At 44.3% G+C, this 27,347-nt stretch overlaps 1 protein-coding gene across 1 annotated transcript in view; it reads left to right on the forward strand.

Annotated features, from left to right (window-relative positions):
* LOC145407463 (uncharacterized) overlaps positions 1-27,347 on the forward strand; it is a 123,183-nt gene that overhangs the window by 69,617 nt on the left and 26,219 nt on the right. Inside the window, exons 4-21 of the mRNA XM_080278394.1 lie at positions 153-297; positions 851-1,002; positions 2,356-2,494; positions 4,611-4,741; positions 5,999-6,177; positions 9,319-9,423; positions 10,885-11,005; positions 11,455-11,631; positions 12,569-12,710; positions 14,060-14,208; positions 14,957-15,064; positions 15,378-15,557; positions 18,683-18,859; positions 20,855-20,875; positions 20,955-21,086; positions 23,011-23,169; positions 23,999-24,148; positions 26,008-26,138. Of these exons, the coding sequence (XP_080134520.1) occupies positions 153-297; positions 851-1,002; positions 2,356-2,494; positions 4,611-4,741; positions 5,999-6,177; positions 9,319-9,423; positions 10,885-11,005; positions 11,455-11,631; positions 12,569-12,710; positions 14,060-14,208; positions 14,957-15,064; positions 15,378-15,557; positions 18,683-18,859; positions 20,855-20,875; positions 20,955-21,086; positions 23,011-23,169; positions 23,999-24,148; positions 26,008-26,138 (2,498 nt within the window). The remainder of the gene's footprint in view (positions 1-152; positions 298-850; positions 1,003-2,355; positions 2,495-4,610; positions 4,742-5,998; positions 6,178-9,318; positions 9,424-10,884; positions 11,006-11,454; positions 11,632-12,568; positions 12,711-14,059; positions 14,209-14,956; positions 15,065-15,377; positions 15,558-18,682; positions 18,860-20,854; positions 20,876-20,954; positions 21,087-23,010; positions 23,170-23,998; positions 24,149-26,007; positions 26,139-27,347) is intronic.

The following is a 27,347-nucleotide window of genomic DNA, read 5'->3' on the forward strand; positions in this document are numbered from 1 at the left end:
TTATTACTATTACTGTTATCATTATTATTATTATTATTATTATTATTATTATTATTATTATTATTGTTGTTGTTTTGTTGTTGTTATTATTATTACTATTATTATTATCGTCATCATGCCTTGTGTGATCTAAGCTTTCTCCTCGCCACCAGAGTCTGCCCCCCAGCTGCGGTACACACCCATCGAGCAGACAGTGACCCCTGGGGATCCTGTGTCCCTCAAATGCTCCGCCATGGGGTCACCTGTACCTGTCATTACCTGGACACGCGACCACCAGCCCCTCCTGCCATCACACAGGTACACTAGTAAATAAATAAACAAAAAGTATGTCCACAATGTACGAAACACTAAGGCACCGTGAACGAAGCATACTGAGACACGCATAACAACTCTACCGAGACCATAGGCGGTGCTTCGTGTACCAAAACAGTGCCACTCATCCTGGCAGATCCTTAGAGGTGCCATGAATTCTGAACGATAGGAAAATGGAAATGTTCAGAACTGTTCATCATTTCCCCCCTGTCTTCAGAACATGAGGGAGCGGTTTTCACGCAGCCCTGGAAACGGAATGGGGTCAAAATTTCATGATTAGGATGGTTTTAATATTTTCCTTCTCCAGCCAACTTCAGGGAACTTGATTCAGCTGAGAGTGAGTTATGAGAGATACAGAGTGTTTAAGAAGTATTAAAATGCACTCTACTTTCTACCCGTGTTCAGGACAAGCGTGCAGCTAATATATTCGTGGTTAGAACAGTTTTAATATATTTCCTTTCCAACTGCGAGTGAGTCATAGGAGCGGCAGAGTGTTTACAAAGTGTTCAAGTGTACTGTGCTTTCTCCCCGTGTTTAGGACGACGGTGGGCAGCTTCCGCACGGCCCTGGGGGAGGTAGTGAGCCACGTGAACTTGAGCGCCGTGACGGTACGTGAAGGTGGCACGTACACCTGCACGGCACACAACACGCACGGCTCCCAGGCGCACTCAGCCAGACTCAATGTTTACGGTGAGTTAGCTTGTGTTTCTTGAGTCCATTGTTGTCATCATCATAGTCATCACTACCACACCCACCATCATCATCACCATCATCCCAGCCTAACTTATCCTACCCTGAGCCACGTGTGTATATTCTGGGGAAGACATTTCTAACCCTTTTCTGTCTATCCATCCATCTATCTATCTATCTACATGTCTATCTATCTGTCTGTCTGTCTTTGTCTATCTATTTATCTATCTTTCTATCTATCTATCTATCTGTCTTTGTATCTATCACTGTCTGTCTAGCCATTTATCTATCTATCTACCTGTCTGTCTTTGTGTCTACCTATCTATCTATCGTTCTTTGTGTCTGCCCATCGATCTGTCTGTATCTATCCATTCATCTTTCTGTGTTTCTATCTACTTATCTATGGCCAGACGTCTGAAATTAGGAAAGGGTGGCCACAAACAAATCGCCTCCTCAAGACCATGACATTGTGATTCCACGCTTTACCCTGGTGTACACAAATGATTTTTTTTTTTTTCATACAATAGCAGTAAAAAGGAAGGAAAAAAAATCCATACACCTAATTACGGGTGACCTCCTTTCATTAAAAAAAATTGCTCCAACATAACCGATTCCCACCTCACTGTGAAGGGGTCAATGTAGTCAGCCACGATCCCTCTCTCGTCACTACGTCAAGCCAGCAGCGTGGCAGTATCTCTAAAATTACATTCCTTCTTTCATTGGTCAGCCTTCTGTCTCCAAGGACGGTACGTGACAGTAAATGTTCATGGTTAAGTTAAATACACGGGTCATCAAGCTGCCCTGCCCCATGTATTTTCCACGACCGATCTACATGTTTATCGGTGAAAATTTGATAAAGCGAGTGATGATGGTAACGGAAGCTGATGAGGAAGTTTTCTGGCTATAATTCGTTCACTTTAACTTGGCCCAAATTTTAACCCTTTTGCAGCTTATTTCACATAGCTCAGTGGCAGGGAAAGACAATACAGTGCCTCTTGATACTTCCTGTAGCACTTCTTCGTGACTAGCACCATATAATCTAAGGTTAATCTGTTGCTATAACCCAACGTTCAAGACAAGGTGGTAGCAGTTTTAGGCCAAGGTAAAATGAACAGAGTATAGTGTATAGGTCTAGCTGTCAAAGACCATACATATGTTGCAATGAACTTTATCAGCTCATCTTTTTCCAGTCAATCAGTCGCTCTAGGACAGACATACAGTACATCTTCTCTGTCCTTCAGCTGCCATGTTCTCCTCTCACATAATCCATTTCTCACATTATCTCATTTCACATCATCTCCCCAACTGAATCTCTTCACCAAACGACTCATTTCCCTTCCTTCCCCCCCTCAGGGCCCCCCTTCGTACGCGCCATGCCAAACGTAACCTCCGTGGCGGGTGAGGACGTGCATCTGTGGTGTCCCGCAGGGGGTTATCCCGCCCCCACCATTACCTGGCGACGAGGCGGCGACCCCCTACCGTCATCACTCAGGTAATTTTCAACCACCACTTCTATAACCTCCAGAATTTTGTAGAAATAGAAGCTTATTTCTTATAGATGCCATCAACATAGATACAATGATATAGTCACAAGGTGAGAAATTACGTGCAATTGCAATGACAAGGTAGCGACTCTCTCTCATCACTGAGTTCACATTGCAACAGTGGGCCACGGGAGGGATTCATAAACATACAGTTAAGAGATTTTTTTTTTTTTTAGATGCCATCGACATAGGCACAACGATACAGTCACAAGGAGAGAAATTATATACAGCAGTTATGACGAGGCGGTGACGTTCTCTCATCATCACTGACTTAACTTTCCAATAAGAGGCCATGAGAGGGATTCACAGATAAATTTATGTTTACTACCTGTCAGAACCAAGATTTTTAAAAGAAGAGTACGAGACAAGGGAAGATTCCACATTACCCCTTTCCTTGTCTTTCCTGAATAATAAAATAGGTGATAATTTCTCTCCTGCAAGCAACATTTATTTCGGTACAGGCAACAAGGGACACAGCAAGATTCTACCTCTTACTTCTGCTTCCTTAAAAAAAAAAAAAAAAAAAAAGCCACAGAAAGTTCATCCTAATTTGTATGTATGTGTGAGTGGTGGGTGGGGGCACTCCCCATTCCTCTCTTCCTGCTTCCTCTTCTGTCTGTCTTTCCTTGCTTCTTTCCTCTCCCTTCTGCCTACGAGTTATTTTGCACTCCCTCTTCTGTTTTTTTTTTTTCCTTCATTCATTCCTCTTCCTTCTGCCTATGGGTGACTACATTGAGTGACAAGCCAAATGGTTTCCTGTACACCAGGAAACTATTTACTACGCTAGGTGGTAACCATATAACCATATTATGGCGCCTGGTGGTTTAGTGGGTAAGTACGGTGCTCCAATCGGATTATGCCGGTGAAGGTTTATATCCAAGGGTTGGTCGGGGTTTATTGTTCACGTAATGCCACTCAGGGATGAGTGAGGCTGGTCACTCTCATCGTAAATGTCAGGACCAACTTGCCTAGAGCCGGGCTCCTACGTTCCTCATGGGGCAACATAGGATTGGATGGATGATGTGTGTGTGTGTGTGTGTGTGTGTGTGTGTGTGTGTGTGTGTGTGTGTGTGTGTGTGTGTGCCTTATTTTTGGACCCTACCACATTCCATCCTGAAGTGGGAAAAAGGTCAAAATGATGATGATGATGATGATGGTGATGATAATGATGGTGATGATGATGATGATGATGATGGTGGTAATGGTGATGATGATGGTGATGGTGATGATGATGATGATGATGATGATGATGATGATGGTGGTGATAATGATGGTGATGATGATGATGATGATGATGGTGGTAATGGTGATGATGATGGTGATGGTGATGATGATGATGATGGTGATGATGATGATGGCGATGGTGATGATGATGATGATGATGATGATGATGATGATGATGATGATGACGATATGATGATGATGATGATGACGATATGATGATGGTGATGATGACGATATGATGATGGTGATGATGATGATGATGATGATGATGGTGGTGATAATTATGGTGATGATGATGATGATGATGATGGTGGTAATGGTGATGATGATGGTGATGATGATGATGATGATGATGGTGATGATGATGATGATGGTGATGATGATGATGGCGATGGTGATGATGATGATGATGACGATATGACGATATGATGATGGTGATGATGATGATGACGATATGATGATGGTGATGATGATGATGATGATGGTGATGATGATGATGATGATGATGATGATGATGATGGTGATGATGATGTACCTGCATAATGCTTGTTTTCATGAAGCGTTTGTTAAATTCTTCAAAAATTTAACTAAAATCACACAAACAATGAATTATCCTTCGTTTACCTTAATTTGACACATATTGCTGTCCTTCTGTATTGTTTTTCTGTGACTCTGTGGCTAAATATGACAATACTAAGGCATCACATCCTTATATAGCACTTCTTCGTGACTAGCATCATATTCTAGTACCTCTTGTTACACTGCAGAGTTCAAGTTACGTGATGTGGTATGTAAGCCAAGTTAGTGTGAGTGGAGTATAGTAACGTGGGTGTGTTGCAGGCAGGAGGTGTTGGGTAACGGGACGCTGGTGGTGAGAAACGCAGGCCACGAGGATGCTGGTCGCTACTCCTGTGTTGTGACCGGCAGACAGGGGCAGACGGCAGCCTCACACACCTTCCTGCACGTCCTCAGTCAGTGTGGCGTTTGCTCTCTCTCTCTCTCTCTCTCTCTCTCTCTCTCAGCTGCATTTGAGTAGAAGGGAAGGGAAGTTCTTAGAAGTTCCCTCCCTAAAGTCTTAAGCCTACAGTGGTTATCTGTTTTAAGGATCTGTATGCAGTCAGCAGGGATAAAGTATAATTAATTTCTCTAAGTAATTTATCTACCTAATTTATGTTACTAAACTCGCCAAATTGTTTCATCTTCTTGGACATATTGCAGTGTATCAAGAGGCTTCTTGGAATACAGCGAAATCTGACTGAGGCTTCACGGTCGGTCCACTCTCTCACTGTTACTGCAGACTCTGGGAACATTTATGTTGATAGGAATTTCCCTTTTAATGATAGACTATTTTCATGATTTTATGTAGGGCTTTACACACCATGTAGGAAATGGTTAGACAAATGAAGACTTAAGACGTGCTGTATAGGAAGTACAGTAGGCAGTTACTCCATGCTAGGTAGCTCCTCTATGTGTGTGACTACTGTACTAGACTAAGACAAGGATAGTAAAGAAAGTTCTTTCCGTGCAACCACATACCTGGAGGCTTTAGATAAGAAGTATTGATTTGCCTTCCAGTAGTTTTTCTCAAGCTGGCCATACACACGCAGGCAAGCCCGTCCGGTTGCCTGAAGAGGCCGGCCCTTTCAGGCAAACCTGAGCGTGTGTGGGTAGGGAACATTCGCCTGCGCAGGCCGCCTCAACGGTCGTCCTGGGATCTGTCGCGGACAGATTTTCGTGGTTAGGCTCCGGTCAGGTTCAGGCAAACTGAGCGTGTGGGGGGTACTGCAGGTTTTCAGGTGTCAGTCTCGTGTCAGTTGTGCGGGAGTGAAGACGTTCAACAGAGTCAGATGGGACAATTTACTCCTTCTCATCAAACAATCTTTTGCCCATTTAGTCCGTTTTTTCCTCCTCTTTCTATTAATTGCAATAAAGGCCGCGGCAACGGCCCCAATAGCATACAGCTCCAGGTCATCTGTGGGCAGCGGAGTGTCCACGGCCACCCTCACGCCACGGCGTTTCGCTTGCAACTGAGCTGGAGACGTGAGGCCGACTGAATCGTGTGTGGACACAGCATTGTTCGTTGAGGCCGGCCTCTTCAGGCCACCAGAGGGGCTCGTCTGTGTGTGTATGGCTCGCTTTAAAGTTGTACGCTACCAGGTATAGTAATCTTAACCTTCAGTGGTACGAATTAAAGGTGTCCTTCTGTTTTGCCCCACATCATGCCCCAGAACCCCCTGTGATTGATAACTTCATCCTACGCCGGAGTCTGGAGGAGGGACAGAGGACTCAGCTGTCTTGCTCCGTGACGGAGGGGGATCTGCCCATCACCATCAACTGGCTTAAGGACGGTCGCCATCTCCAACATGACCCGGACGTGGAGAGCAAACAAACCAGCGAGTTCTCTATGGTGGGTCTGCTGGCCATCTCTGCCTGTCCATACCCAGATGCCTACAAAAAATTTGCCTCCATGTCTTTTTACCCCCGCCATCAAGCTGCCATCCTTCCAACACGTACCATCATCCATATACCTCTCCACCCCATCCCTGCTCCTCCTCCTCCTCTGTCTCCCACTCCCTCCCTCCCCAATATAGGGGGGCGCGGTAGCACAGTGGTAGCGCGCTGGACTTGTGATCGGGCGATTGCAAGTTCGAGCCTCGCCCGGGCTGCCGTGCCAGGAGGGGTAGCTCCCTCCTGTAACCCTAGCGGGGCTATATAGTCCACTACAGGGCTTAGCTCGGGGGAACTCCAATTTTTTTTTTCCCTCCCCGATACGTCACTCGCATACTCTCCTAGTCAACCTCCTCGTTTTCTGTGAACAATTTTACTGCTGCATCACTTGTCAGAATGGTTGCACTGTAGGTGAGAAAGACAGCTTCCCACAGAAGAAAATAGTTGAGGTGATGAAAATAAATCTAATCTTCCTTTGCTGCCATTCTTACTCACAAGTCATTTCAGGTTGCATTATTTTTATTTTTTATTTATAGAGTCCCGGAGGATTGGAAGTCAGGTATAATTATTCCCTTGTACAAAGGAAAAGGGGAAAAAGAAGTGTGTGGTAATCATAGGGGCATTTGTCTCCTTAGTATAATAGGAAAAGTGTATGGTAGGATACTTATAGACAGAGTTAGAGAAAGAACAGAGAAATTAGTTGGAGAAGAACAGGGAGGCTTTAGGAAGGGAAGAGGTTGTGTAGATCAGATATTCATTCTTAGATCTTTAGTGGAAAAGTTTCTAGAGAAGGGAAAGAAGTTGTATGCGGCTTTCATGGATTTGGAGAAAGCACATGACAGGGTGGATAGACAAAGATTGTGGAAAGTGTTAAGAATATATGGAGTAGATGGTAATTGTTGAATGCTGTGAAGAGTATGTACGATGGTGCGAAGGCTGCAGTGCGTGTGGATGGTGAACTAAGTGAATTTTTCTCTTTGAAAGTTGGTTTGAAACAGGGATGTGTCATGTCTCCATGGTTGTTCAATCTGTACATGGATGGGGTAATAAAAGAGGTACAAGGTAGGGTAGTGGATGTTGGAGTGGCCCTGGTGAGAGAGGATAGTGTTTGGAAACTCCCTGTACTGTTGTTTGCAGATGATACTGTGTTGTTGAGTGAAGACGAAGGGGAGCTGCAAGGCTTGGTGGATGAGTTTGAGAGAGTGTGTAAGAAACGGAATCTAAAGGTGAATGTAGGGAGGAGTAAAGTGATGGTCTTTGAGAGAGGTGAAGTTAGTGAATGTACAGCGAGGTTGGATGGTGAGGAATTGGAAAATGTGAGTACGTTTAAGTACTTGGGTAGTGTGATGAGTAAGGATGGAGGTTTGGAGGGTGAAGTGCTTGAAAGGGTACAGCAGGGAAGAAAGGTTGCTGGTTCCTTGAAAGCAGTGATAAGAAACAGGGAAGTGAGCATGGAAGTGAAAAAGTTACTACATGACAGTATTGTGATACCAACTCTAACGTACGGAAGTGAAGCTTGGACATTGTTGGAAGGACACAAGTCAAGAGTGAGAGCAGTGGAAATGAGTTATTTAAGAGGAGCCTGTGGAGTCACGTGGAGAGACAGGCTGACGAATGAGGATATAAAATGCGTTGTGGTGTGGATGTGGATGTGATAGGAAGCGTTATGAGGAACACACTGAGGTGGTTTGGCCATGTGGAGAGGATGGAGGGTGAAAGACTGACGAAGAGAGTGTATGTGAGTGAGGTGGAGGGGGGAAGAGGGAGGGGGAGGCCGAGGATGAGATGGAGGGATGGGGTGGAGAGGTATATGAGAGAGGGGGATGTGAGTTGGGAGCAGGGCAGTGAAATGGCGGGGGACAGGGCTACTTGGAGGCGATTTGTTTGTGGCCACCCCAAACGGGATTGAGGCGTCTGGCAATAGATAGATAGATAGGATAATATGGTGGATTGCACAACCAGGTAAGAGATTTAAATTATACTTAGTGACGCCAGGAAACCATATACTACGCTGGGTAGTAACCATATAACCAAGAAGTGACACCTGGAGGTTTAGTGGGTAATTAAGGTGCTCCAACCAGATTGAGCCTGTGTAGGTTTATATCCAAGGGATGGTTAGGGTTTATTGCCCACGTAATGCCACTCAGGGATGTGTGAGGCTGGTCACTCTCATCTTAAATGTCAGGACCAACTTGCCTAGCCCCAGGCTCCTACGCTTCTCAGGGGGCGACACAGGAATAGATTATGTAAGTATATATGTATGCTAGTGACATGACAGTCTGAAAAGTAACCTTCTTCTTTAATGCTCTCTGTCAGAGTGGCACAGTAAATCATCCAAAAATTACGTCCCGAACAATGAAACTGCTTTTTCTGTGGTGTAATCGACAAGAAATATATACACAACGTGATGAGTTAATTTTTACTTTGTTTTTATATTCATCACCGTATCACAGGTAGTGATGCAGCGTGGGTGGGTGTGGGATGTGTGGTGTATAAAAGAACAGACGGAATTAGAAAAATCACCACTAGTCAAATCACAGACGGATATAGACAGAACACTTTTTTAAAGTAAAGATAACAGATGAAGAACTCACTCCTGGTAACAGTTTAACAGAGCTGCAGCCCAGACATGGAGTGATGGAAAAAGATAGGCAGAGAATATGATGTAGAATAGGAACTGGTAAATATGACGAGCTAGGATGGAACAAACTGACAATATTTAGGTCAGAATAAGTATAGTTGTAAGCCATTGCCCTGAGGTAATATTGTCGTTATTGTTATTGATGTTGTGGCTTCAGGCTCATCTGAATTTGAACCCAGTGGACTGTAGGCTCAAGTTACCCTTCAGCAGCGCACCATCCTCCTTTTGGGGGATGGGGAAGGAGGTAAGGGACGCTTGTATAACCGGACAAATGAGCCACCCGGTGAAATCGGTTCCATCACGGGAAGGCGTCCCTCTCCGACATTAAGAGATTAAGATGGAGAGGTGAAATTGGTAACTGTATGGATCTGGGATGGAAAAGGCTGGGAGGAGTTAAGTCAGAGGGATAAGCTGTAAGAGGTCCTTGTCGTGGAGTGAAGTAGAATAACTGTATTGCAGGTGCTGGTGTTGAAGAGGCTACAGGAGCACCACTCAGGCGCCTATACTTGTGAAGCTGCCAACGCCGCTGCTGCCGTCAACAAAACAGCCAACATCAGGGTCAAGGTGAGCACACACACACACACACACCAGCTATAAGGCACTGAACTGTACGTATTGTCTCGGCCGTGCCACTGTACTCACTGTTTTTTCTCAGCAATAATTAACATCTGCAAATCTTCACCCCAGAAAGTCTTAAATTGATTGACAGTATGGATCTCTTTCGTCAGTTTCACAGATATTGTAGCTTATGGTATGTGGAATGGTGGACCTCGAGCTATTTTTATGCAATTCTGTATCACCACCAGACGAGTAGAACTGTGTGTGTGTCAGCCGTACTAATAAAGTATCATTAAATAAAACCGTTCTGGAATTACGTCTGGAAACTTTGCTTGGTAATAGTATGGTAATTTGGTTTTGAGTTGGTTCACGATAAATGTACTGGAGTTGACAAAAAATTCACCTAACCTATCTAAACGATAACGTTCGTTTCAGTGTTACCAATGCAATAACTTTATCTGGGTACAAAGCATTGCAGAGATGATGCAGTAAGCAGCTCACTGGCTCTGAAGCAGTGGTGTACAAGCCATGTTTTTCATCAGTGTACAGTGACGTTCAGGGACTAAATTTTGCATACCTTCCTACTGTGTCTGCTTCACAGTTATGTCCATCACTTCCCTCTCTGACACATCATATTAGAAAGAATCAGCTATAGATAGAGAAACTGACCAGCCTTCCTTCATCTTAGGATATCTGCTACCAGAGGAGAGGTATAGGGGGATAAGGTAAAATATTAGTCAGATATTTGTCCCTATCCGTATACAGGGCGTCCAGTACTTGCCATAGTATCCTCAGGCGATGGTTCCTGGCCTGATATTGAGGAAAAATTGCCATATAAACCTGTGTCCTGCATTCATCCCTTATGGAGCTACAGTTACCGATGACCATATGGACGTAAATAGTCTCCCTCATAATTCACACAGGTCATTAATAACTAGCTGTGTAACCACTGAAAATAGGACCAGTGTTGATAGAGCATTCGTTTTACTCAATATTAGCCCTTGAATCATCTCATGAAGTTAGTACGTCTATTCCCGGGACACCCTGTATACAAAAAGGAGATATGAGATGTTCACTGGCACAGCACCACGCGACAGTATACCATATCTTGTACTTGTTCTCCATACTAAAGCAGCTGATAATGGACTAAAACTAATGCATTATAGACTTGCTTCACGACTCCGTGCCTAGATGTAGGAGTTATGTAGAAGAAAACTACTCTCGTTTCACCTTAACTGGCCCAGATTTTCGTCTACCAGAAGCTTATTTCATGTCAGTGGTTGAAAAGACAATGCTACGACTCTACATCCTTTCCCTAGAACTCTTCGTGACTAGCGCTATGTCCTTGTGCTGATCCCATCTTATAGCTCAGGGTTCAAGGTATAAAGCGGTCAGTATTAGAGAAGGTAAAATAAAAGGAGCATTGCAGTTATAATATAATGTTCATAATGCGTGTTCGTTGGACAGGTGTCTCCTAAGTGGGTGGTGGAGCCCTCAGGTGGTACAGCCTTGGTGGGGTCCACTGTGGTGATGGACTGCAATGCCCGTGGATACCCTCAGCCTGTTATCACCTGGATGAAAGCTCCAGGTAGGAGAATATATGTATTAACAAGAAGACAATAACAGCTTCTATCCTTCGTTATTTGGACTGAAATGCCACGTGGATTAATTCATGATTTTTGTGTTTGAGTTATCTTGATCTGATAAACAACGTTTTCTTTATTGCACTGGTGAAAAAGAATATTGCTAATGTCTGTTGTACTTCTCAGTCAACAAATCTGTCCATCTATTGTCAGACGCCTTAATCCCGTAAAGGAGAGTCACAAACAAATCGCCTCCACATCGCCCTGTCCACCTCCATTTCACTGCCCTGCTCCCAGCTCACACCTCCCTCTCTCATATACCTCTCCACTCCACTCCATCCCTCCATCTCATCCTCGGCCTCCCCCTCCCTATCCCTCCAACAAATGCTATAAATACCTACTCCCATTTTCACACAGCCTGGTGAGACAATAATATGAAGGTTTGGTGTGTTAGGTGAGGCTGCCAGGGACTTCCAGCCTCTGGTGGTGGATGGGGTGAGGTCCTCACAGGCTCCAAACGGCTCCCTCATCCTGCAGGAGACCAAGGCGTCGGATGCTGGCTGGTATCTGTGCCGGGCGGCAAACTCTGTCGGCAAACCCATCTCCAAGGTGGTTCAGCTGACTGTGCACGGTGGGTGGAACGCCGGTCTTCAATTGCCCTCGCCATATATTTTATTGATGCTCACATAAGGGAAATAATTTGTGAAAACTGTGGTCCATTAATTTTTATTAAGAGGAGATTTTCGTCCTATTGCAGATTTATTCCCGTAGCCCAGTGGCAGAATAAGGCAATACTACGGCCCAATATCCTCCTCCATAGATCTTCTTCGTGACTATCACCATATTCTAATGTTAATGTGTTATTACAGCTTAACACAAGATGGAGAGGTGGCAATCTTACTCCTAGTGAAAGTGAATACAGTATAGCTAAACTGAAAGCAGTCAGTCAGTGTGAAACTGAGAAGGTGAGAAAGAACTTAGAGTAAGTGACTGATTTATTGTTGTAGTTGAATAGCTCTGGTCTGTCTGGCCGAGCTCACCCATCAACCACAGGCAAGCAACCGCAACTGCAGAACCGCCCCATGCAGGGAACCGATGTTACCTTGCAGTACACAGCACCTCGCCTCATCGAAGTGCGAGGTAGAGGATCTATGTTTGATTCCTGGATGGATGCCGCATTTGCGTCTCTTCATCCAGATAACAGGGACACCATAGTAGGCTCCACATCTCGCTGTTTGGCTATATGAGTACCACCCAGCGTTGTAAATGGTTTCCTGGATTATATGAAGCCATTAGGATTGCCACTCAGTGTATGGCATCTGAAGTGGAAAGAAGAGTAATAAAAAGTGACAGGGAGGATGGGAGAAATAGGAAGAAAGGAGGGCAGACACAGAAAATGAATGATGAAGGTAAAGGAGGAAGTAGGCAGCACTACATTAAGTGAAGGAGAACGTAGCCTGGAGACAGTTCACTTTATCTCACCAGCCTCATCTCCCATCACCATCACACCATCTTATCTCAGCCATCTCCTTGACAGCACCATCTCACCTCAGCCATCTCCCTGACAGCTCCGGCGCGCGTGGTGACGGAGGGTGGACGTGTGACGGGCCACGCTGGGCAGGTGGTGACGGTGACGTGTGAGGCCACAGGTGACGACCCCCTCACCCTTACCTGGCTCCGACACCATGACCCCGTCTCACCTGGACACACGTAAGAACACATATTACTTACCTGATACACCTGTGCTGGAGGGGGACGCCTTCACGTGGTGGCAATGATATAACCAGGCGGATCAACTGCTTGGGTATAGAAGCGTCCCTCAGTTCTTTCCCTATCCCCCAACAGGAGGATGGTGACTGCAGAATGGCACTTCAAGCCTATAGTCCACTGGGTTAACTTTTCAGATGAACCTGGGGCTGCTACTACTACTACAACTACTATTACTATTACCACCACTACTACTACTAGTACTACTACTACTGCTACTACTTCTGCTACTACTGTTGCTGCCACTACTACTACTACTACTACTACAACTACCACTACTGCTGCCATTGCTACTACTACCACTGCTACTACGACGACTACTACTGCTGTTGCTGTTGCCACCACTACTACTGCTACTACTACCACTACTATTACTACTACTGCTACTGCTATTGCTACTACAACTACTACTGCTGTTGATGCTGCCACTACTACTACTTCTACTACTACTACTACTACTACTAACATTATCAGTTGTCACAGTACCGCAATCGGCCCTCACACTTGGGCTCGTATTCTCGTCGGAGAAGGAAGCTCCCTAAAACCTCTTCCTTGGTGATTTATTTTTGGATATGGTTGATGTTATCCTCTTGCATATTATCTGTGCAGAATACAGCGATATTAGAATGATTTATATAACATGGAGATGGACAGTAAGGTGTAATAAGGAAAGAAGTAGCTTAGGAAATGGCGTTAGGGAGCTTCCTTAACCGATGAGAATACCCCCGTTGGTCTTCAAATCATTCTCCCAACATAATCAGTTCCGTAATCTTTATCCCCTTCATTCTCAGTCCTGTTTAATTTAGCCCTGCTGTCTCCACACGATTATATACCGGTAAGCCCAGAGAAAGCGTCTTGAATCTATCTGTCTATCTATAGCCAAACGCCATAATCCAGTAAGGGGTGGCCGTTTGTCTTTGAATTAGTTGTTTTACGGGGAGGGGCACTAACCCTCCACCAACCCACATGCTGTCACGTTGGGAACACGTATGGGTTGGTTATATGGTTACTACCCAGTGCTGTAACTGGTTTCCTGGCTTACAGGAGAGGAGGGCAAACACAAGAGAATGATAAATGTGACGGAAGAAGTAGGCAATACTACATCAAGTGATGGATGATGTATATATTCTTTAACTACTCTCACCAAAAATTTTATGAAGATTAGAGAGAATTTTCGAACCAGAAGAGATAGTTGATTTTAACGTACGTATTCCACCTTCTTCCTCACACACACACACACACACACACACACACACACACACACACACACACACACACACACACACACACAGGGTAAGGATTCGGCAGAGTGAGGGAGGAGGTGTGGTGAGGGCAGTGTTGGAAATGGTGTCAGTGACTGCTGCCGACGCGGGGCCATACACCTGCCGTGCCACCAACCCACACGGCGCCCACTCCCAGGTGTTCCACGTGGCTGTTATAGGTAAGCACACTGTTCCTATTAACACTGTACCTATTATCATTAAACCTATTATCACTGTTTCTATTATCACTATATCTATTACCACTATACCTGTTATCACTGTTTCTGTTATCACTATACTTATTAACATTGTACCTATCACTACACCTATTATCACTATACCTATTATCATTATACCTATTATCATTAAACATTTTATCATTATACCTACTGTATTATCACTGAATCTATTATCTGTTATCACCATACCTATTATCACTCCACTTATCATTATACCTATTATCACTATACCTATTATCACCATACCTATTATCACTATACCTATTATCATTAAACATTTTATCATTATACCTACTGTATTATCACTGAATCTATTATCACTATACCAATTATCACTCTACTTATTATCATTATACCTATTATCACTCTACCTAGTATCATTATACCTATGATCACTAAACATTTTATCATTATACCTATTAGCACTGAATCTATTATCACCGTACCTATTGTCACTACACTATTAAATACTATTCTGGATTCCACTTTACTTTTTTTTTTTTTGTTATGGAAGGAAAAAGGAACCAAAGGCCAGAAGCCCATAAGATTGTTCCCGCCAAGAAAAAACAAAAACAAGATAACACAGAGCCAAATCCAACGTCTGTATACAAAATAACACTATACCATTTAACACCATACCAAATAGCACTATACCCATACCACCTCACGTTCCTATCACCCCTGCTAGAGCCGCCCACTGCCCCTTCTGGCGTGACGGTCAGCGAGGTCACCAGCAGGTCAGCGGTGGTGTCGTGGACTCTGCCTCAGCCCGCCGCGGTCACCATACAGTATAAGGGTATGAGGGGTCGTTCTGAGCATAAGGATAAGGGGGTCGTTCTAAGTATAAGGGTAAGGGTTGGTTGTTTTGAGTATAAGGGTCAGGATGGGTCATTTTTAATATAAGGACAAGGGGGTTTGTTTTGAGAATAAGGAGGGGTAGTTCTGAGTATACTGATAAGGGTGGGTTGTTTTGAGTATGAAGGTAAGGGTGGTTGTATGCTATGTAATCCTATGGTATGCTATGCTATGTTATTTTATGCTATGCTGTGCTATGCTATGCTATGTTTAACGTGCTGGGTAAATACTATGCTCGCCTCCCCGTGCTGCAGGGGTGAAGGAGGAGTCGTGGTCTGGCCACGGTCGCAATGTGAGTGTAGGGCAGTGGACGGCATCCCACGTGCTGACAGGCCTGGCCCCACACCACACCTATATGGTCAGACTAATGGCACACAACGACCTCGGAGTATCACAGCCATCACCCACACGGATCTTCACCACCACAGAGGAAGGTGAGGCCATCATTTGACTTATCCCTTCCCATTCAGACACCACAATTCCAGGGTGTATTAATTTTTATTGTTTTTATTTTTTCATTAACTCTCTCATCACCCACACGCATCTCCACCACCACAAAGGAAGGTGAGGGGATCATTTTACTTGACCGTTCATTTCAGACACTATACAATTTCAGGGCGTATTCATTTTTACTGTAATTTTTTTTTCCTGGAACTCTCTCACAATCATCACCCACGTGCATCTTTGTCACCATCAACGAGGAAAATTAGTAAAGGATTTTACTATACCCATTGTACTCTAACTTGGCCTATAATTTACCACCTCTCCATCTTGACTACTGGGTTGCAACAATAGTGTAACACTAGGACAGGCTGCTAGTCACGAAGAAGTGTTACAGAAAGGATGTGCAGCTGCAGTACTGTCTTTTTCTATCACTGAGCTACATGAGGCACAAAATGACATAAATCTGGGCCATGTTAATGTAAAAGTAGCATATTTCTATCATCAGTATATAATGGAAGGGGTGCATTCGTCTTTTATTTATTCATTTATTCTATCTATCTATCTATTGCCAGACGCCTTAATCCCGTAAGGGATGGCCACAAACAAATCGCCTCAATGTCCCCCTGCCCCTAGCCATTTCACTTCCCTCCCCCAGCCCCCCCCCTCTCTCTTATACTCGTACCTCTCCATTCCATCCCTCCATCTCATCCTCGGCCTCCCCCTCCCTCTCCTCTCCTCCACGTCACTCACATACACTCTCCTCGTTAGTCTTTCACTCTCCAGAGGAGGCGGTGGGTCAATCGGTAGAGAGGTGGCCTGCAGTCGTACCGGACCCAGGTTCAAATCCCCGCTGGGGCAGGGAACAGTTTATGGATTTGAATTTCATAAAATCCAGACTTTACTGATCTACCAGAAGACCCGTCGACATGTAAAAATACCCCCGCTAATACCAATACATCAGTCCTGTATGAGACAGCCCAAGCATGTATTCAATATGGACGGTGGGTGTTAGCGCCGAAGTGGTGACATGTAGAGGTGTATGGCATTAGGAGGACTACTAGGCCTTGAGAGCAGGCTGTGAAGCCTATGCCCAGAGTCGGACACATAAAAAAAAAAAATCCTCTATCTACTCACCTATTCATCGTCTGGACACCCTCAAACAGCCATCACCCACACGCCTCTTCACCACGACTTAGGCAGTTTAGAATTTTACTGTTTCTACCTTACCAGTATGTAATGCCAAGGGGGTTCCTAGGCTTTCTTCCTATTGCCTAGAAACACTTAATCCCTCCTGGACTAGGAGATCTTTCATACTTTATCCTACCATTTCTGACGAGTTTAATCAGCGTGGGGTAGGATTTTGGAATTGGATGGGTTCAATAAAGCCATGATACATCTCCTTCAGTTCAAGAGCCTTTTCCCACGTTAAAGGAAATCGTAAGGCAGCAGCAAGGGAAATTATAAAGGACTTCATTCGGATTTAAGAGTTTAATGGATATAACATTGACCTGCACGTCTCACAGTACCACCCACAAACACTTAACACTAACAAGGAGGGTTGGTGCAGGATTTTACACTCTCGTTACCCTGAGTACTGTACAGTGGTGTGGCGCCTATTTACCTAAATTACCTGGAAGCCCTCTTACAGACCACACCCACCTGTAACGTCACACCACCGAGGAAGGTTAGCATGACAGCAATGGGCCGTCACTGTGCCACAAAGGGAATAATAAGAACAGTCATTCATCCATTCATTCATCATCTAATCCTTCGTTGCCCCATGAGGAGCGTATAAGCCCGGGGCTAGACACGTTGGTCTTGACACAGCCTCACTCATCCCTGAGTGGCATTACGTGATCAGTAAACTCCAACCATCCCTTGGATATAAACCTGCACAAGCTCAATCCGATTTGAGCGCCTTAATTACCCACTAAACCACCAGGCGCCATAAGAACAAGAATAAGAAGTAGAGTACAAGGCTTTTTGGCCAAGAAAGTTATACAGTATTTACACAGTCTGACACAGTATCCTGGTTTACAATCTGGGCAGAGCATTTTATTGTCACAGCACATTACCAACCACATTACCAACCCTTAATACCAACACTAAGTTAGGAATTAGGTGTTATATGACTCTGATAAGGGCATTAGGTTAGGACTGGAAGGTTACTATGTCTAGATTAGATAAGATAAGGGTAAACTGAGACCCACTTGCCGTGGAAATTGTTAACAAAATAGAATGAATCACACTCTACACTACTGGGAAAGCTTAAGCCCGCATTCTAGTTGGTTAAATTCCCTAACACCTTTTCCTATGAGATTTAGCTTGTTTCTTACCCCTAAAACTTAATCTTCTGTGTTACATAAATCCTTCCACTATCACCATACCCTGCATAAATAACGTAAAAAAAGGAATGATTCAATTATATCCGAAACTACATCGCTAAGGAGGAGGTGTTAGGAGTTTCCATAACCCATGAGGATACGTGTCCTAGACTTCGCTTACTAGATCACTTTTTGGTGTGAAACTGCGAAAATTAATTACACTTTCATTTTCCTCTGATTTCTAAAACACAGAAGCCGGTGGTGTCTTGATTAACACGTCCAGCTCGCGACTAGGCATAACCCGTGAGTCCTGTGTTTAATCCTCGTGCCGGTCAGACTGGCGGACAATATTTGCATCTCTCTTGGGCCAGGCTTCGTCCATTCAAGTATACAGATAGGGGTGTAAGTGTAAATTAGAGTATTTCTGGTTGTGTTGTAGGATAGATTGGGTCTAAAATTATGAGCTGATTGCCTCTCTTGACTCCTTCACTAATCTGTTTCATTATTAATTCTTGCTGCCACCAATGAATTGCATTCAGCTGAAGATAATCTCTTCACATCTCGGATTAGAGGGTAAGGCTTTCACCTACTCCTTGACTTGCGTGGGTTGAGTCAGATCGGCAGACTGTGCTCTGAAACGTGGGATGCAGGCTAATGACGTGTAAGAATCACAGGTGGTCTATAAATAATTGTCAAAATGTTCTGGCTTGTCGACACGTTTGCCCTCACTCTTTTGATAATAAGGTCTAAGGACACATTCTGCCTCTGCTCAAATGTGTTTTTTCTTCCAGCACCTTCAGGAGCGCCTCGGGACGTTCGTGTGGCCGCGGGGGGTCCTCACTCCCTGCTGGTGACCTGGAGCGCCCCTGACCCCCTCCTCACCCACGGCACCCTGAGAGGCTACACCATCGCAGTCAGGCGCCAGAACCTCCAGGGACACATTATATACATCAGCAGGCCAGTCACAGGTCTGCCACACACATTATATACATCAGCAGGCCAGTCACAGGTCTGCCACACACATTATATACATCACCAGGCCAGTCACAGGTCTGCCACACACATTATATACATCACCAGGCCAGTCACAGGTCTGCCACACACATTATATACATCAACAGGCCAGTCACAGGTCTGCCACACACATTATATACATCACAAGGCCAGTCACAGGTCCGCCACACACATTATATACATCACCAGGCCAGTCACAGGTCTGCCACACACATTATATACATCACCAGGCCAGTCACAGGTCTGCCACACACATTATATACATCACCAGGCCAGTCACAGGTCTGCCACACACATTATATACATCACCAGGCCAGTCACAGGTCTGCCACACACATTATATACATCACCAGACCAGTCACAGGTCTGCCACACACATTATATACATCAGCAGGCCAGTCACAGGTCTGCCACACACATTATATACATCACCAGGCCAGTCACAGGTCTGCCACACACATTATATACATCACCAGGCCAGTCACAGGTCTGCCACACACATTATATACATCAGCAGGCCAGTCACAGGTCTGCCACACACATTATATACATCAGCAGGCCAGTCACAGGTCTGCCACACACATTATATACATCACCAGGCCAGTCACAGGTCTGCCACACACATTATATACATCACCAGAGCAGTCACAGGTCTGCCACACACATTATATACGTCACCAGGCCAGTCACAGGTCTGCCACACACATTATATACATCAGCAGGCCAGTCACAGGTCTGCCACACACATTACAGGTCTGACTGAAATACAGCATACTTTTCTTTAAAATACATCGACGGGAACCTCAGTTATGAGCAAAATATATAATAATCCATGATGATGGTGACCATCATGATCATCATCATCATTACCATTATCTTCATGATCCTGAGCTCTTTGACCCACCTAAGGATCGGGTAAGATGGGCCCATAAAACAAGGAAAGTGAAAGCAGGAAAAAGTATCAACGACATGTCCAGTGACAAGGACAGGTAATCATTCAAACACCATTAACGCCCCTCGGATCCTGGCTCTACCTCACACGTCTAATCATATATATATATATATATATATATATATAAAGAGAGAGAGAGAGAGAGAGACATATATTAATATATATATATTCATATTTATTCATATGGAGGACGGGTACATTTTCCTTTATAGATGTGTTTCTCTTCACCTGTCATATCAGTAATAATAAAGACGAATGTTTGTATGTTTGTTACCTATAAACTCGGCTCCTTTAGGGTCTACCCCCACATATGATATATATTCTGAATCAGTATGATCCAGGGAGTGTTTTGGTATATAATATATTAGGATTAATTGTATGTTGATTTTTTTTTTTTTTTTTTACGTATTTCATAGTTGAATTTTCCACATCAATATTTTTTTGTAACCCATGTTAAACTTTAGGTTCAAATTTTTAAGTCTATCAAACTTTTAATAAAATTAAGTTGTGACTTTCTTACATAACTACATTAGGTATATTGGCCGAAGGCCCAATCAGCTCTCCGCAGGAGCTAGCCGAAAAAGTCTGCCCGGAGGGTGGACTTTTTCGGCTAGTACGTAATAAATGTTACCGAAAGATACTTATTATACGAACCAGCAAATGCATCTGCTTTCAGGATCCGTAGATGCACTGGAAAACCATCATCATCGTGGCCTTTCTCTCGCATGAGAATGAGATGAGGTAGGATCCAGAAAATAAAGAGAAAGAGGAAAGTAGTAAAGTATTACGTGAGCAATAAACCCCGTCTACCCATTGGATGGACCACATCTGGTTGGAAAGCCCTAACCCACTAGACCACCAGGTGTCCTTCTGGTTATGTGGTTACCCGCCAGCATAGTAAGTGGTTTCCTCTGATACAAGAAACCACTGGGCTTGTCATTCACTGTTGTCACCTGAAGGTAGCACTACATAAAGCTAATGGATGGTAGGTGCCCAGGACTACCACTTAATGACAGCAGTAGCAGCAGACGTGGTAGTAGTAGTAGTAGTAGTAATGGCACACAAGTTCTAAAAAGGTCCCTGCTGCCCAGAATCAGGTGGCGTTGAGCAGTACGAGGTGAGAGGCCTGACACCCGCCACGCTGTACGAGGTGGCAGTGCGAGCCTTCACCAGGGCGGGACCAGGCCCACTGTCCTCACCAAGGATAGTTGACTCCACCAGCCATGACGGTGAGTGGCATCCCAGGGCACACTCCAGATTAGAAGCACTGTACACCTGGCCACGTCTCACATCCTTCCACACCTGCCCACACTCCCTCACTCTCCATCACCTGTCATTATAGTCCAGTCCAAATTAGAGTTATAGTTGCAAGTAAGTGCTGAGCTGCCAGAATCCCAGACGCATTCCTCTTACTGTAAAACCAGCGGGAACAGTTAAGGTTCAAAACACCTTTTTACAAACTTTCAATCGACATGAAATTGGAACGGGCCCATCTGTGACTCAGTTGTAACCATCTTGCCAAGCTTCCTTTTCTCAGTTTCGGCTACACACACACACACACACACACACACACACACACGGCCAGAACTACAGTATAGTGTATTAGATGATGGAGATAGAGCAAGGGAGTGGAGGGAGAGGTGGAAGGGTGTGAGCTATGCCAGAGTATATATCAGTTTTGGAATGGGTTTGAGACCACTTTCATAATCGCTACTTTTTGTTGAGAGTCTTAATTGTGTTGTAGATTTCATTTGCAGCTTCGTAGCACCTCTTCCTTAGGAATTTATGTTGCATATTACATCTTGATATTATCTTCAATGCTATTTATATAGTTTTAATTTCACCATTGTTTGCAGATATACAAAATGATTCTGAGGAGCACTGTCCAGATTAAATAGCTAAGGAAATGACGATGCGGTTGGCAAGTGGGCGAATCCTTAACCCTTTAGCTGTGAACTACCTACTATGTTATTCACTATACTCCTTTCAGCTTAACTTGGCCCAGATTTTCGTCCTTTTGCAGCTTATTTCACGTAGCTCTGTGGCAGAAATAGTGTTACCGCTCTTCATACTTTCCATGGCACTTCTTTATGACTAGCATAAAAATCTAGTGTCAGTCTTTTCTTACAACTCAGCATTCAAGTTGGATGGATGGCAATTTTGGGTCAAGTTCGAGTAAAAGGAGTATAGTTTTTCAGGCCAAACTGCTTAATATACTGAAGAGAAACCTGGGACACCTGAATGCCAAAGCCTGTCACTGTTAGCGTTTTGTACAAGGAGAGAGAATTAATATTTTGTGCAAGAAGAGAGAGTTGTGTATATTATGCCGGCTTACTGTACGAAAGACTTGAATTAGCATACAGACACTCACTACAGGTAAAGGGCAAGAGAGCTGCTAGGACTAGTACCATGGAATCCGTAGACCTCCATGCCCACTCTCCAGTCAAGCATACTGTACCCGAGGCTCTTTTCGTTATCATTTTTTTTTTTAATGCAAGGAAGAAGGAAGCCTAGGCCAGAACCCGTAAGATTATTCCCTACAAAATAATAATAATAATAATTAATAAAAAATAAGAGCCAAATTCAAGTTCCAATAATTTCAAGTCTTGGTTCCCCCTTACTTAATAATCTACCTGGTTATTTTGCCTCCCTCACGATTGGAGAGTTCTTAGTAACATCGTCCATACTCGTTTTACTCTACCTTCCCCTAAAATTGCAATCTCTCTATCTTGAATGCCGATTTGTAGTAACAGATGAACACTAGATTGGTGTGTTTGTCACGAAGAAGTGTTATGGGAGGGTGTAGCCCCGAAACAGTGTCTTTTATTAACACTAGATTATTATGTTAGTCGCAAGGAAGTGTTATGAGAAGGGTGAAGAGCCGTGGCAATGTCTGTTTATGCCACTGAACCCATACGTGTTTCCTACGTGTCAACAAGTGGGTTGGCGGAGGGTGCCCCTCCCCGTAAAACAACTAATTCAGAGTCAAACGGCCACCCTTCATGGGATTATGGCGTCTGGCTATAGATAGGTAGATGGATGGAGAAATAACCTGCTAAAGGACGAGCGTCTGGGCCAAAATAATATGCAAGAACTATAACAAAAAACGTCATTGGAAATGGAAAATATTGTAATGTTTCCCCGGTACTTCAGCCCCGTCGTGTCCACCTGCCGGAGTGTCGTGCCGCGGGTCTGGGCGTGGTGGGGTGCGGGTGTGGTGGTCGCCCCCGCCCACCACCTGCGCCCACGCTGGGGTGGCCGGATATACCATCACAGCCACGCCCACCTCCTACGCCCACGCCCATGCCAACAGTAAGTGATGGGCTTTATGTCTGTCTAGCTGTTTCTTTCTCTGTCTATCTGTCTGCCTGTTTATCTATCTATTTGTGTCTGTCTGTCTGTCTGTCAGTATGGTATGTATACATGTATGTACGTATACCTGTCTATCTATCTTTGTATTTATCTACTTATTTATTTATCTATCAATCTACCTGTAGTCAGACGCCTTCATCCTGAAGGGGGTGGCCACAAACAGAGCCCCTACATGTCACCTTGTCCCCCGTCTTCAGGCTGCCCTCCCTCCAGCCCACACCATCACCATTCACATACGTCTCCACCTCAACCCTCTCTCTCTCTCTCTCTCTCTCTCTCTCTCTCTGTCCATCTATCTACACACACAGTTTATCTATCTCTCCAACTATCAGTCCATCTATCTACACACACACACACACACACACACACACACACACACACACACACACACTCCCTTCATATCCCCAGCCCTAACACATTACACACACCGAGAACCATAGGACATCCACCCACCCTCTCCCTAACCACACAGACACACACACACACACACACACACACACACACACACACACACACACACACACACACACACACACACACACGATAACCCCATCCCTAACACACACACACACACACACACACACACACACACACACACACACACATTCCCTACATATCCCCAGCCCTAACACATTACACACACCGAGAACCATAGGACATCCACCCACCCTCTCCCTAACCCCTCCCACCCCCCACCCACCCCCACACACAGAACCATAGTGCCTCCCACCACCCCTGCCTACTCACACCTGCGCCTTCCGGTCACCAGGTAGGGCGTGGCAGGTGAACACGACCAACCTGGAGAAGAACCTGGACTCCCTGCCGCCCTCAGCCAACGTCAGCGTCACCGTCACGGCCTTCAACGACGTCGGGTACAGCGCCCCAAACTACCCGGTCTTCTGTCGCACCGAGGATGATGGTAGAGATCGAGCATTTTGGGCTTCTGTACTGGATTGCATGGGAGACCTCGTAGGGCTTATTCCTTAGCGATTTATGTTTGCAGATTATACCTGCATTCTCTCAAATTTGATTTATTTTATGTCTGTCTAATATCATCATACTCTGAACCAAAGACACGCAGAAGAATAAACAGTAAGGTGTAATAAGCAAAATAAATCGCCAAGGAATGTGTTAGGAAGCTACTAAGGGATCGAACCTACCACTCTTACAACTTAGGGTCTAATGTTGAATTTCAGGGTCGTATTTTAGGTTGGCTTATCGCAACACCATTTCCCTGACGATTTATTCTCCCTCGTACACTCCCATATCCTCTTGTTTGCCACTGATTTAATTCTAAGCTCTAATAGTCAAAATTAGTCACCAAGAGGAAGATGTTACGAACCCTACTGTCACCTACGATACGTCCCTCAAGGAAAATAATATTGCAGTTATTAGGAGTGAGTACGCTGCTATTTTACGTAAGCGATTCATTCTTACTCTGCCTTCCTACTCTGAAGAAGGATTTTTAGGTAGCTATATGTTGGGCATGGCTAGTATTCTTGTCGGATAAGGAAGTTCCCTAACACCTCTTCCTCAGCGCTTTATTTTCAAATATGGCTAGTTAATATCCTTTTGCACGTTATTAATGCAGAATATGGCGATGTTTGATGGATTTATATAACACAGAAAAGAACAGTAAGGTGTAATAAGCAAACTAAATCGCTTAGGAAAAGTTATTAGAGAACTTCCTTAATCGACGAGCATAGCGATCCATGTCTTAGATTCCCACTTGTATATTCTCAGCCAGTTTGCTATGATATCCAGCCACACTCAGGAAGGAAAGGCGAATCAGAGCTACAGTCTGTTCACCTTAACCTGGCGGCATTGTTCGTCCATTGGCAGTCCTCCTTGTTAAATAACACAATACGTCGCTCCGCATCCTTCTCTCTCTCTCTCTCTCTCTCTCTCTCTCTCTCTCTCTCTCTCTCTCTCAGCATTGAGTAAGGATATCTGACCAATTCTAGACGAAGATAAAGTGGAGAGAGTATAGGTGTTCTACATGAGTAGTGACAATCGATGGCCAGTGCAGAAATGACATCAGTAATTATCTGCCTCGGATTTATATTTCTCTGACTTGATTCACCGTTTTTAGGCCGTGTTGATCAGTTGCCCGTGAGGAGCATTAATACATGGCTTCTTTGTTTACAGTAGTATTGCCCACCTTCATTTATTCATTCATTCATTCATGCATTCGGTCAGTCAGTCAGTCATCATCATCATCATCATCACCATCATCATCCCAACCTCCTTTTCCCACATAAGGATGGGGTAAATCGGGGTTCAGAAAGCAAAGACAGAAAAAGATAACGAGCTAGAGAAGGAGCTAATCAACAGCACATCCAGTGAAATGGGTCGCACACTCATTCACTCACCATTCAAGCCCTTGGAATCCTGACTCTACCTTGCAATAATGACCATCTGCATATATTTTATCGATATTTTTTATGAGAAAGAATTTGTAATGGGTTATTGACTACCATTCATTCATCATTCATCATGTCTTTGCTTTTCTTCAGTGTCCGGTGATATGGGCGACTCACTCACTCACTCACCATTCAAGCCCTCGGAATCCTGACGCCACATGCATGACCATCCTAACATTTTTTCTTGTGTCTTTTCATTTCCATTTTATTTATAGATGTGTTTCATATTACCCATCAGAGAGAGTAATTTCTTTGTCTTCATGCCTGGCCCATTGGAATTTTTTCCTTTTAGTTTTCATTTTTATTTATAGATGTGCTTTATATTGCCCATCAGAGAGTACTATCTTTGCTTCAGTACCTGGTCCTCCTGAAGCCATACGGGCGGTGGTGACGGGGCCAACGACGGTGCTGGTTACCTGGTCTCCCCCTCGACCCTCCACAGGTGTCGTCCTCCACTACACCTTCTACTCCGCCAAGAATGACCAGGTGAGGAGGCAGCACCAGGTAGACGAAACAGATAAAGGAACTTAGGAAAACAGATGGAGTGGAGAGGGTATATAAGAGAGGGATGTGTGAGCTGTGGGGAGGGTGCAGGGAAATGGGCGGGGAGTCAGGGGCAACGATGGAGGTGATTTGTTTGTGGCCACTCCCTTACGGGATTAAGGCGTACAGATATAGACAGGATACATAGGAAAATAGTTAAGTAGCTTGAAGCGAAAGGTGGAGGGAGGTGTCAATTTTTAGCCAAGATTTTTTTTGAAAAAGAGTATAGTGACCAGGCGAGGAGGCAAAAGCACTTTAATGGAAGCGAGACAGATAAGGGACCCAAAGAACTCAAAAGGAAAAGAGTTTAAGTAAAAGCAATTGCGCAAAATGGAGGAGGCGTTGATTTTTAGAGGCCAAGTTAAATTGAAAAGAGTACAGTTCTGATAATATACTCCTTCTAAAACCACCCTTCAGTTTTTGTCTCTCCTTGAAATCCATGAAAAAACGAGAATTCTGTAGAATCTTTTAATCTGATAAAGATCCCTAACCCTCTTTCAGTTCTGTTTGATGGTCAGGTGTAGTCAGATTGGAGAGTCAATTTGCAAAGGCAACTAAGGAGACTTTTTCCTGCGTCATAACTAAGGTGCATCGAATTTACCTCCTGTTATGCTGTTTGAAGTATGGAATACGGTTTTTTGTCTGTCAGTCTCTCTCTGTTATGTTGCTATATACTTGGTTTCTTCAACTTGGCTGAAATTTTTGTCCTTTTATAGCCAATTTCCGTAGCTGTAGGGCAGAATATAATAAAATGCAGCTCTACATCCTTTCCGTAGCTCTTCTTCGTGACTAGCACAATATCTAGTGTTAATCTTTAGCAGTTGTATCTCAGCACTGGAGAGGGAGAGAGAGAGAGAGAGAGCCAAAGTTACTTTGTGAGCAGAGTATGGGGTAGTAAGTGTGGTTGTAGAGTGAGGTTTTAAGTGAGGTCGTAAGCAGAGGTAGTAAGCGATGTGAGTGAGGTTGTAAGTGAGGCTTGTAAGTTAGGTTGTAAGCGAGGTGGTAAGTGAGGTTGTAAAGTGGGCAGGTAACTGAGGTCGTAAGCGATGTGGTAAGTTGGGAGGTTGTGGAAGTGAGGTTCAGAGTGATAGTGTACGTGAGGGTTGTAAGTGAGGTAGTAAGTGAGGTAGTAATGAGGCTTAAGTGAGGCTG

Source organism: Coenobita brevimanus, chromosome 73, assembly GCF_032717465.1.
Source record: "Coenobita brevimanus isolate Jiangsu-jjx chromosome 73, ASM3271746v2, whole genome shotgun sequence".
NCBI lineage: Eukaryota > Metazoa > Arthropoda > Malacostraca > Decapoda > Coenobitidae > Coenobita > Coenobita brevimanus.